The sequence below is a fragment of the Mesitornis unicolor genome, unplaced genomic scaffold (assembly GCF_000695765.1).
Source record: "Mesitornis unicolor isolate BGI_N332 unplaced genomic scaffold, ASM69576v1 scaffold50308, whole genome shotgun sequence".
Classification (NCBI taxonomy): domain Eukaryota; kingdom Metazoa; phylum Chordata; class Aves; order Mesitornithiformes; family Mesitornithidae; genus Mesitornis; species Mesitornis unicolor.
The window spans coordinates 688-11,914 of record NW_010200788.1 but is presented as its reverse complement, the minus strand read 5'-3'; the positions used below and the strand labels follow the sequence as shown (position 1 = coordinate 11,914).

Genomic DNA, 11,227 nt, shown 5'->3' with positions numbered 1-11,227 from the left:
CGTCTATGAGGACCAAGTGGGCAAGTTTGACTGGTGAGGGCTGGAGGAAAGCCGGGGCGTCCCCGCTGCGCTGGGGCCTTGGGTCCTTAAACTGCAAGCAGGCCTTGGGCCAGCCGTGCTGCCTCCTGCTGCAGCCGCCCGTCGGGCCTTTCCCTTCTGCCCCCTCAGCGAGGCGCCCTCTTGCCCCGTCTCACCTCCTCTTGCCCCGTCTCACTCCCCACCTTGTCCCGTGTCATTTCTCTGTTCTCCTTTTTCACCCCTGCTCGCTTTTTCTCTCCCAGGAGGCAGCAGTATGTGGGGAAGCTCAAGTTCGCCTCCTTGGAGGCCTCGCAGGGTTCGAAGAAGCTGATCGTGGCCACCGAGAAGAACGTTGTGGCCGCCCTGAACTCCAGGAGTGGTGAAATTTGTGAGTGAAGCAGGGTTTTGTTGAGGGGAATGTGCCTGTTGTGCTGGGGCTAACGTGTCAATCAAGTTGTACTAGGTTTTTATATCAATAAATTAATGCTGGTGATACTGAGAGATTTCAGCCAGCAGTTCAGAAGCTGTTGCTCAAGGCAGACAGGCAGGCAGAACAGAACTCTGCATAAGGTTATTGCCATAAAGAGCCTAGGTTTAAAAATAATAACAGATAAATGCCTTTGGGGGAACAAATCTTGTTCTCACTTAACTCTCTTTCCTTTAGTGTGGCGCCATGTAGACAAGGGAACCCCTGAAGGAGCAATAGATGCAATGCTGATCCATGGGCAGGGTAAGGAGAACACGCAGATGGGGGCCTGGGGCTGGGGTGGCAGCTGTCTTTGTATGTGGGATCTCAGCCACATGTTAGCCCACAGGTTGAACCTGGCAGAACTCATTGCCTTGTTAATCCGTGGGGGATACAAGTTCTGTCTTTATCTTATTTTCTTAATTTCCTGGGCAGATGCCATCACTGTGTCCAATGCTGGGCGTATTTTACGTTCCTGGGAAACCAACATTGGAGGGCTGAACTGGGAGACGTCCCTGGACACTGGCAGGTAGGCTTTTGTGTTTGCACTGCATCTTTTTCTCTCTGTAATACTGATTTAGGAAGGGAGAAAGAGGTGGTTGACCTTGTTTGGACTTGCATTATAGATAAAAATTAGTTAGATAGAATTTTTCTTAAATAGCATGTGGCTGAATTCCTTAAGAGTGCCTGAGCCTTGCAGTTTGATCTAATGCTATTTCTGTTAGCATTATCTGGTTTTCTATTTCTTAGTAAACTACTAGGAGAAAGAGATACAAATATTGTTCATAGATGGATTTTCTCTTCAGATACCAGAATGTTAAACGTGCATCTGGCTTGGGGTGTTTGGGTTCCAGCCTAACGCTCTCTGTCGAGATCAGCAAGGATAGATAAAGTGGGCTATAAATTGTGCTTCAAGATTGATATTAAAAGTTTGAAGAAAGTCTTCAGAGTGATTTTTTTTTTCCTCTTAAATAAAATAACTTTCTAACTTACTTTCTATGATGTGTACTTAGCTTCCAGGTGGCCGCTTTGGTGGGGCTGCAGGATGCAGTGAAGTACGTGGCAGTCCTGAAGAAGGCAGCCATCTCTCTTCACTACCTTTCCAACGGGCACCAGAAATGGGTGGAACACTTACCAGAAAGGTACAAAAATATTTTAAGTGGAAGTGTAAACTTCTGGCAGGGAGTCTGTTGCCTTGGAGAGGAAACGGTGCTGTACGTGCCTTATGCTTTTGAAAGCATCTGAAAACAGGAAGGTAAGAAAATGACACTTCATGGTTTCTGCCTCTCTTGCAGTGAGAGTACTCAGTACCAGTTGTTGTATTCCCATGGGACTGGAGTGATCCATGTGCTTGGAATTGTTCCGCAGAGCCACTTGAGCATTTTAACGTTCAGTGTAGAAGATGGAGAAATTACAAAACAGGTAATGCTCAATTTTGGATCCAAAATACTGAATTTGATGGTAACAAATGTACTTCCAACTAGTTGGGCTGTAGCGTGGTGTGCAGAGTAACTAATTGTTGTAGTACAAATAAGTTGCCCTTTCACTGTGGCATTACCTACAGATTGATAAATGGAAGCAAAACTTAATCAGACTTGCAGCTGTTTGTCAAGACCATCCTGGAAATCGCAGGCTGATAGATCATTTCTCCAGGGTCATCACTAAAATAATTCTGACTTAAATTTTTAGTTGCATCTCAGTTGATTCTTTGGAGATTTTGTGCTGTTGGCAACTTCATCTCTTTGTGTCTGTCTTGCTTGGCAGATCAAAGTAGCAGCCCCGTGGCTGAAGAGCTTAAATGGCGTGTGCAGCGTGGTTGGGGAGGCAGTGCTGGCGTGCGTGGACATGGACACGCATTCCCTCTATGTTTGCTCCTTGGAGACGGAGCAGGAGATGAAGCAGATCCCACTGCAGGTGAGAAATGCTGAAAGAGCACTGTACGTAATTCGTTGTCCAGCTGGTTTGGTGCCTGACTGAGCCTGGCAACACAGGGGTTCTCCTGTCAGTAAACTGCAGAATGAATGAGCGGTGTGTGGGGGAGCACGATCCCTAACTTAGGAAGGGAGAGAAAACGTTGTGTCTGTCTAATCATTCCTTCTGGATTGGTGTCTGTAGAGTTTGCTCCAATGGGAGCCGAGTTCTCCTTGCTTCTACTGTACATTTATTCTGACGTGGGGAACCTCTTCATAAAGCTTACAGTTATTATTTTCAGTGAAGAAAAAGTTCTCATCATTACACGTGCTTGTCTCCTTTTCACAGTCCCTTGAGCTGGAGTTTGCTGATGACTTCCAGCCCAGGATATTGGCCACTCAGCCCAATGTAATCAGTGCTTCACGGACTCAGTTTTTCCTGCAGCTGTCTCCAAGCCACTTCTCCCTGCTGCAGTACAAACATGGGCTGCTCAGCCACCTTCGGGACTTCCAGCAGGTAACCAAGATAAATGTACTCAAGCGAGAGGGCCAACTACAGCTTAAAATTATTTAAAACAAGCGAACACCTCTGTACTAAGCATTCTGCACAGGCTGCTGAGCTGCTTATTTCAGTTGTGCTCTTGACTGAATCACTTGAAAACCATTTATGCCAGCTGCTGAATTATTTCCAGACTTCAGTGTAGGTATGATTTGTTGCCAGCAACTGTCAGTGTCAGGATCATTTCCTGGTTTTGAGGTCGATAGAGACACGCGTGTGTTCAAGCGGCCAGTGGTGCAGCAGTACTTTTGTTAGGCCAGCTGTGAGGGGTTTTGGAAAGCAAACAAGCTTTAAGAAACTCAGTAACATGACATAATGGTTCAAAAGGCTGTGGCAAGTCAGCTGTTTGCACCTTTGAGAAGTGTCTCCAATGTTACAAGAGATTATTGTTTTTCGTTTGGTAAAACAATGAGATTTTAAATTTGGCTGTGAACGATCATCTGTTTTTCACTTTAGTATGGTTTAATTTGCTGCACAGGTAGTTTTTGGTAGGGTTGTGGGATCTTCTTGCTTATTTTATGTTTTCCTGCTAATTTTTTCTTTTCAGGCAGCTCTGGTGAGTTTTGCAACAACCGGGGAGAAAACTGTGGCTGCTGTCCTGACCTGCAGGAGTGAGCTGGTGAGTACAATTCACCTGTGCTATACAACCAGCACAGCTCTAGTGTGGATATGCACTGGGGTGGGTTCCACAAGTGTTCTCCTTCAGAGGCCCAGGGCTGGGTAGTAATTTGAAGAGGAGGATTCAGTTAGCTTCTCAGACACATGAAGACAATGGTAAAGCAAGCAGGTCTTGGTTACAACCAGCTACAGCTCTCTCTGGCTTGGCAAAGTGTGCTGGCCTGTGTGCAACCTGTTTCAGCCTTGTGTAAAGTGTTGTCATGTAACACAGGAATCTGCTTTACTGATCTGTAGGGGATTTCAGTTCTTAGCAAGGTTTCATTTTTATCAGGAATAGAATAGAACAGAACTTGTTTCCTGCCTCAAGCTGAGACTTGTCAGGCACTCAAAAATGTGATTTTTTTTCATACTCACATTGGTGTCTGCAGCCATGTTCTCTCTTTTCATTCCTGTTTCAGAAACCTGGAAGTTCTGATGGTGTTAATGCTGGAAGTGCTTTGGAGGATTCCCGGAAGCAGGTATAAGGAGCGCTTATTCCCAAGAACAGCTGAAGTTCTTAACAGTCCATTTTAGTCCTTTGCATGCAGGAACAGAATGAAAAAGGTGTTGCACCATCTTTTGGGAGACTGATGTTTTGTAGAAGCTTCGTATATATAAGTAAATATATCCTGAAGCTGCAGTTCTTGCTGAATATGAAATCCTTCTGCAGACTTTGGTGTGGCATGTATGGTTAACTCAGCTATTTTCTCCCTGTTGTTACAGGAATCCTTAACCTGTTCCAATCAGACCTACAATATCAATCTCTACCTGGTTGAAACTGGACAAAGATTGTTGGATACCACCATTACCTTTAACCTGGAGCAGAGCGGTGCCAAGCCACAGCAGGTGAGCAAGGAGAGATTATTTCAGTTCATCAGACTTGCAATGCCTTCCGTGCCCTGATTTGGCAGGGCTGGTAGAGCCCTTCAGACAAGATAAAAAGCATTTTGAGGACACACCAGTACTGCATACAATCATGCTGTTTGCTCTTGTTTCACACGAGTTCTGTTTTGTCCAAGGAGATGATGCGATCATTAACCTCACTGTTTTGCTTACTCTTTTTTTCAGCTGTACATCCAAGTTTTCCTGAAGAAGGATGACTCTGTGGGCTACCGAGCGTTGGTGCAAACAGAGGACCACATGCTGATGTTCCTCCAGCAGCCAGGTAACTGGCACAAACAGCAAACCTACTCCACTTCTAACAGTGCACACCTTCTCACCGTAGGACAAGAAGAAAACTCCAAGTTCCAAATGATTATATTTTATTATTGCTTTCATTGGAAACTAGCAAAAGGAGTAGAACTGTCGTGAGCTAAATCCCATAGAATATTCACCCTCATGAGACATCTCATCTGAGAAAACAGTTCTGCAGTGTCCTTTGTGTAGACAGAGCCTTTGAATTTAATGGGTTTTCTGCAGATTTCATAACTTTTTGTAAGATGAGAGTCTAAAGTCCTGTTGCAGAACTTCAAAGTTTCTTCAGGAAACTTTTTCTTGTGGCAAAAATGTTAATTTGCAGAGAGTGCTGAAAATCCATCTCGGTGACGTGCATTTTGCAGGGTTTAAAAGGCACCCACGTGTTCACACTGTGCAGCTCGCTCTTTAAATAGACCTAATGACTGTAGCCCTTTTAAAACATCAGATTGCTGTTACAGTTCTTCTGGGTTTTTGTTTTGGTTTTGTTTTTTCAGCAGTGGCTCCAGTTGCATAAAGCATTTGTGTCTTATGAAATCGCTCATCACAGGGTATTAGATAGATACGCACCAGAGAACAGTGATTTGCATTTGAAGGGCCCACTGGAAGATGTTTTTATCCTGAGTGATGATTTTTCCTCCAAAAGTCTATTCCCAGATACTAAGTTCATTATTTTCAATATTCTACTCATTTTTCTTTCCAGGAAAGGTTGTGTGGAGTAGAGAGGAGTCGCTAGCAGAGGTGGTAAGCTTGGAGATGGTGGATCTACCTCTGACAGGTGCGCAGGCAGAGTTGGAGGGAGAATTTGGAAAGAAAGCAGGTAAGCCATAGACTTAATAGAATTACCTTTAGGCATGTGAGGTTTTTTTGCTTTCTTCCTGAAAAAATGTATTTATTGTTTCTGTTTTCATCTGAGCTGAGAATGATTATTCAAATTTCTTCTGATGGCAGTTAAAACGACCAGAAACAAACCCATTTCTGTCTAAACCTTTGAAGTCCAATGCTAAACGCAGATGGCATGAGAGTATTTCATTGTTATATTCAAAAAACAGCAGTGGTAGGAGGGATTTTGGGCATCTCTCCTAAACTTTTCCCTTTGACCCTTTCTGGAAGACTCGTTTGCAATAGCTTTTGTTTCTGCTTTGTTTTGTTTTTTCTTGCTGTCCCGGATGCAGCCATTCAAGGTAACTCGGACCGCATGCAGTGTTTGCTGATGCTTCTGACTAATGCTTCTTGGTGGAATTTGATTTCATCTCTGCTTGCTTTTCTGTGTGGTAAAATGTAGATGAAGTCTGGTGTTTTGCTTATTTTGAGAAGCTAAATATAAACCCTGATTGGGCAGAATGAAGTATTTTTTTTTACTTCAAGGGTTTCTCTTGCTTTGAGTAACGCGTGCAGAGGGAGAAATAGACCTTATAGGTGGGGAAGCTTTAGGTGGGCACTTGCTGTGGGTGTACCAGTGAGAGAGAAGGAATATGAAGGAAGTGATTGTGTACTCTGCAAGAAGGTTTACTTTCAGTTGATGAGAGCATCTTTTGCAATGAGCTATACCACTGTGAAGTGGGAAAAGGTTGGAAAATGTCAGAGTCTATCATAGAAATGGTAACTATAACTCTGCTGTTCTGATGCGGGAGGCAGAGGCAAAGAATTATGGTAGGTTGATGCATGGCAGCATTTCTTCTGCTGACTGAGACCATCATTGCAATTGTGGAGTGGGACGTAATGTTTATTCCCTCGTCGTCACTGTTGATCTGTTTGCAGACGGTTTGCTGGGGATGTTTCTGAAGCGGCTGTCCTCCCAGCTTATCCTGCTGCAAGCCTGGACTGCTCATCTTTGGAAGATGTTCTATGATGCCAGGAAACCCCGGAGCCAGATTAAAAATGAGATTAACATTGACAATTTGGCCAGAGATGAATTCAACCTCCAGAAAATGATGGTGATGGTCACCGCTTCAGGGAAGGTGAGGAAACCAGGGTAGGAATCTGTTTCTAGACTGTAGCAAAGAGTCTCAGCTCTGAATTTCTGTCCCCATTTTTAGCCAGGCTTTGGGCAAGATGTCATGAGATGTGCAGTGTTTTGTGGTAGCTTTGGTGAGGGACTAAGACTCTTCTTTCTTTGTCATATCCCGAAGAAATATGCAGTGCTTGAATGTAGGAGGTGTGTAGTTCTAAACTTTGGCTTTACTGTGTCTCTATGCTCAGCTTTTTGGTATTGAAAGCAGTTCTGGCACCATTCTGTGGAAGCAGTATCTCAGGAATGTGAGACCGGGCTCCTCCTTTAAGCTGATGGTTCAAAGAACAACAGCCCATTTCCCACACCCTCCGCAATGTACCTTGCTTGTTAAGGACAAGGTGAGTCCATTTTCTCTATCCCTCCATCAAGTGTGGTTAGCACGGAAATCTGCTCTTTGAAAGGGGGAAAGAAAGTGTCCTTTTGGGTACTGTCTGTATATCACTGATGTGGGGACAGGAGCACACCAAGAGCTGGAGGGAAGCAGAGACACAATCCTCAAAAAATTAAGGGTGTTCATTTTGAAGCCTTTTACTGAAGCAAAGGAAATTATTTCATCCAGTTTCTTTGGTTATGTGAGATAAGTCATGGGTGGCCTTCATTAGCAAGGTGACAGTGGCTGGCCTTTAGCTGCAAAATGTTTTGTACTCCATACGTGAGGGAGGAGGAGACATTGCTATGTGTTGAGACTGCCTCAGCGGGTGTCAGATAGGATTTAGTTAAAGCCATGAACACCGTGTTGTGCCACAGTATGATCTTCACAGAGAAATTAATTCAGCAAATGCGTGTCCGAATAAAATACTTGGAGGATAGGATAGCTGAATCCAGGGTATGAGTAGTTGACACCAGCAGGTAGCAGGTAGAAAACCAGCTCGTTTGTCTGCCTTAGAAAAGTTTTGTGTCTTGTTTGTTTGTGTTTTAGGAAACCAAAAGGAGCTTTCTGTATGTCTTTAACCCCATCTTTGGGAAGAGAAGTCAGGTAGCTCCCCCTGTTTTGAAGCGTCCGATTCTTCAGACTTTGCTTCTGCCTATTATGGATCAAGACTATGCCAAAGTACTGCTCTTGATCGATGATGAGTACAAGGTAACTTGCTTTGCCTGGAGGCAATTTTCTTCATGTTCTGGTTAATTATTCCCCTCTCTTTTCGAGCAAGATTAAAAAAAATGCCGTTGAGTCACATTTTACACAAAACTATGAGGTTATTCTGGTAAGACAGACCTCATTCTCGTAAACGTGTTTGAAATAATCTTACTGTTGGTGGTTTGTGTGTGTGAGAGAGAGTTGGTTTTTAACTTGTGTTTCAATTCTTTTCCAGGTTACAGCTTTCCCAGCAACTAAAAATGTCCTTCGCCAGTTAAAAGAAATAGCCCATTCTATCTTTTTTTATCTAGTTGATGCTGAGCAGGGAAAACTCTCTGGATTCAGGCTGAAAAAGGTATGAAAGACTCATTACAGTCTAAGTGACATAATTTTCCTAAACGTCCTCTGGGTAATGGTAGACTTTTAAAATTTGATTTACAGAGTTTTGCTTAGAATAGAAACAGTTCAGCCTCAAAATGTGCCTAAGAAACTTAAAATTCAAAAGCAGAGAAAGCTCTGTCTTACTGGCAGAGATGGTGTCTTTTGAGGACAAGATAAAACCTCCTATGTCGTGCATTTTTCTTACAGGATCTGACAACAGAGGAGAGCTGGGAGGTGTTCATACCCACCGAGGTACAGAGGATAGTGACTGTGAAAGGGAAGAGGTCCAATGAGCATGTGCACTCCCAGGGCCGTGTGATGGGAGACCGCAGTGTCCTCTATAAGGTGCTGTAGGAACTTCTTGTTGACTTTTTATTGATGCATTATCTTATGGGAAGAGACTTTTTTCCTTTTCTAGGAACCACGTTAAGATTAGTTGCCCTGTGGTGCCATTTTTTCTATACACGTGTTGGTGTCCATAACCCTCTGCAGAAGATGCTAATTTTGGTGATTTCTTTTCTACAATGTATTAATGCAGCAATTCAGTCAGTCAGACATCTGATGATGGGGAAATGGCTGCTTGATTTCTTCAGGTGATTTGTGCTAATAAGATACTTTGTTTATTAATATGCCTAGTCCCACGTGAATTGCAGATAAATGAGGTGCCTGTGGCATTAAAATGGGGGTCTCAGGGTTTTTGGCGTTGTGGTTTTTTTTTGTTCTTTAGTCTTTGAATCCAAACCTGCTTGCTGTGGTGACAGAGAGCACAGACACGCATCATGAGCGCACTTTCATTGGAATATATCTGATCGACGGAGTCACGGGCAGGATCATCCACTCCTCAGTGCAGAAGAAGGCGAAGGGACCTGTCCACATTGTCCATTCAGAGAACTGGGTGGTGGTAAGAAGTTCTTCTTGTCTTGTTCTTTGTCTGGGAGGTGGGGCAGTTGCGGAACCTGTGTGGAGAAGACTTTTTGACCATTCTCTGTGATTTCCTGCTATCTCTGTACTATTGACTCTGCTTGCCCCATATTCCTAAGAATCTTCTCTCGTTTCAGTACCAATACTGGAACACAAAGGCACGTCGAAACGAGTTCACTGTGCTGGAGCTGTACGAGGGGACAGAGCAATACAACGCCACAGCCTTCAGCTCTCTTGACCGCCCGATTTTACCTCAGGTCCTCCAGCAATCTTACATCTTCCCATCTGCCATCAGTGCCACAGAGGCCACCATCACCGAACGAGGCATCACCAGCCGTCACTTGCTTGGTAAGTGCATGCTGCTCTGTTCTGAATGTGTTTATGCTACCTGCACAAGCCAGGTTTTGCACTGAAAACTGAACAAAATGCAATTTGCTGCCAAAAATCCTGCCTGTGGGCTGCCCTGGACTCTCCTGGCAAGTTGAAGGATAAGCACCAAGAGAACATTTATGTTAGGTATTAGAAAATGCTGTCAGAAATGGCCATTTTTAAGCTGCGTTTCTTTTAATGCACAGTTGGTCTTCCCTCTGGGGCCATCCTCTCCCTTCCAAAGGCTCTGCTGGATCCTCGCCGCCCGGAGATCCCTACGGAGCAAAGCAGGTAAGGAAGGCAATAACAACTGGGCAGCTTGGGAGAGGGGTGGATTCTGTGTACAATACGGCAGCGTGGTGTACGACAACTTGTGCTGGGCAATTCTTGCGTGAAATTAACTGAGGGTGCTTTGTCCCCTGTCTGTGGTGAAGGAGCCAATTTGTGGGTAATGCAGCAGGTGTTACCATTAGCAAAAGCAGTGTCTTGTCTGCACAATAAGAAGTAGCAGTCAGAGTAAATGCCTGAAGTTTTCAGAATGACACTTCTTTTTCAAACTTTAGAAGCATAAAAGGGGGCTGCTGCAGTGTAGTCTGACCCAGCTGGCGTGTCTGATTTTCATCTTGCAGCAAAATGAATCTAGACCAGGAAAAGCTGCTGAATTTGCTGGTTTAGGTCAGCTTGTGATGATCAGGATAGGCAACGCAAATGATGTCCTTCATGTGCTGTTTGACTGCATTTTGATTTCTCTTTAAACCCATTTTAGAGAAGAGAACCTGATTCCATACTCCCCTGATGTGCAGATCCATGCCGAGAGGTTTATCAACTACAATCAAACCATCTCCCGAATAAGAGGGATTTATACAGCCCCCTCCGGCCTGGAGTCCACTTGTTTGGTGAGTACAGGGGGCAGGCTTCAGTGAAGAGCCGTGGAGTTTGTGAGTAGGACATTGTAGCCTGTGGCGGGGAGGTCTGTGACTTCTGATAATGTGGCTGCTCACTGCTTAAACGTCTCTTCTTTTAATTGGAACTAAACCTGAGTTGTTAATTGTTGATATATCTGGTTTTCTCCTCAAAGCAGCCTCACCAGCTCATGATCTCATCTCTTTAGGTGGTTGCCTACGGTCTGGACATTTACCAGACCCGAGTGTACCCATCGAAGCAGTTTGATGTCCTGAAGGACGACTATGACTACGTGCTCATCAGCAGCGTCCTCTTCGGGCTGGTCTTTGCTACGATGATCACGAAGAGACTCGCTCAGGTGAAGCGGCTGAACCGTGCCTGGCGGTGAGGCTGCAAGTGGAGGGAAGGCCAAGGCTGGAGAAGGTGGCTGAAGATCTGTCACCCGTGGCATTGCCGCTGGGTTCAGTTAGGAATTCAGCTTGTGTGACTGATGGATGCAAACATCTATGTGATATTTTTGCTGGAAGATATTTGGAAGAGAAAGCTGCTAGCGCAACAAAACAATACGCTGCCTATATATCTTCTAGCGAGAAGAAATGGAAGAGAGATGGAAAAGAGACACTGGTCTGCTATGACTAAAAAAGAGTTCTCCCAAACCTCCATTAAAGCCCTAAAATCCACCATTGATTGCATAATCTCCCTGCCGTTAGTGATGATAACGCTAAGGACTCGCGTCCTTCTGTGCCCACCCCGGCGC

The 11,227-nt window shown here is 44.5% G+C and overlaps 1 protein-coding gene across 1 annotated transcript; it reads left to right on the top strand.

Moving 5' to 3' along the window:
• Positions 1-4: 4 nt before the first annotated feature.
• Positions 5-10,964, top strand: EMC1 (ER membrane protein complex subunit 1; the record flags this gene model as incomplete). The annotated part of the gene is made up of 23 exons (XM_010189847.1): positions 5-33; positions 282-406; positions 683-748; positions 920-1,013; positions 1,498-1,626; positions 1,780-1,906; positions 2,249-2,398; positions 2,744-2,911; positions 3,501-3,572; positions 4,030-4,089; positions 4,334-4,456; positions 4,679-4,775; positions 5,508-5,624; positions 6,566-6,765; positions 7,007-7,156; positions 7,738-7,899; positions 8,132-8,251; positions 8,485-8,622; positions 9,005-9,178; positions 9,336-9,546; positions 9,774-9,858; positions 10,334-10,463; positions 10,679-10,964. Coding segments are annotated over 23 exons (2,907 nt in total), but the record flags the coding sequence as incomplete, so codon positions are not given.
• Between the last annotated feature and the right edge of the window lie 263 nt (positions 10,965-11,227).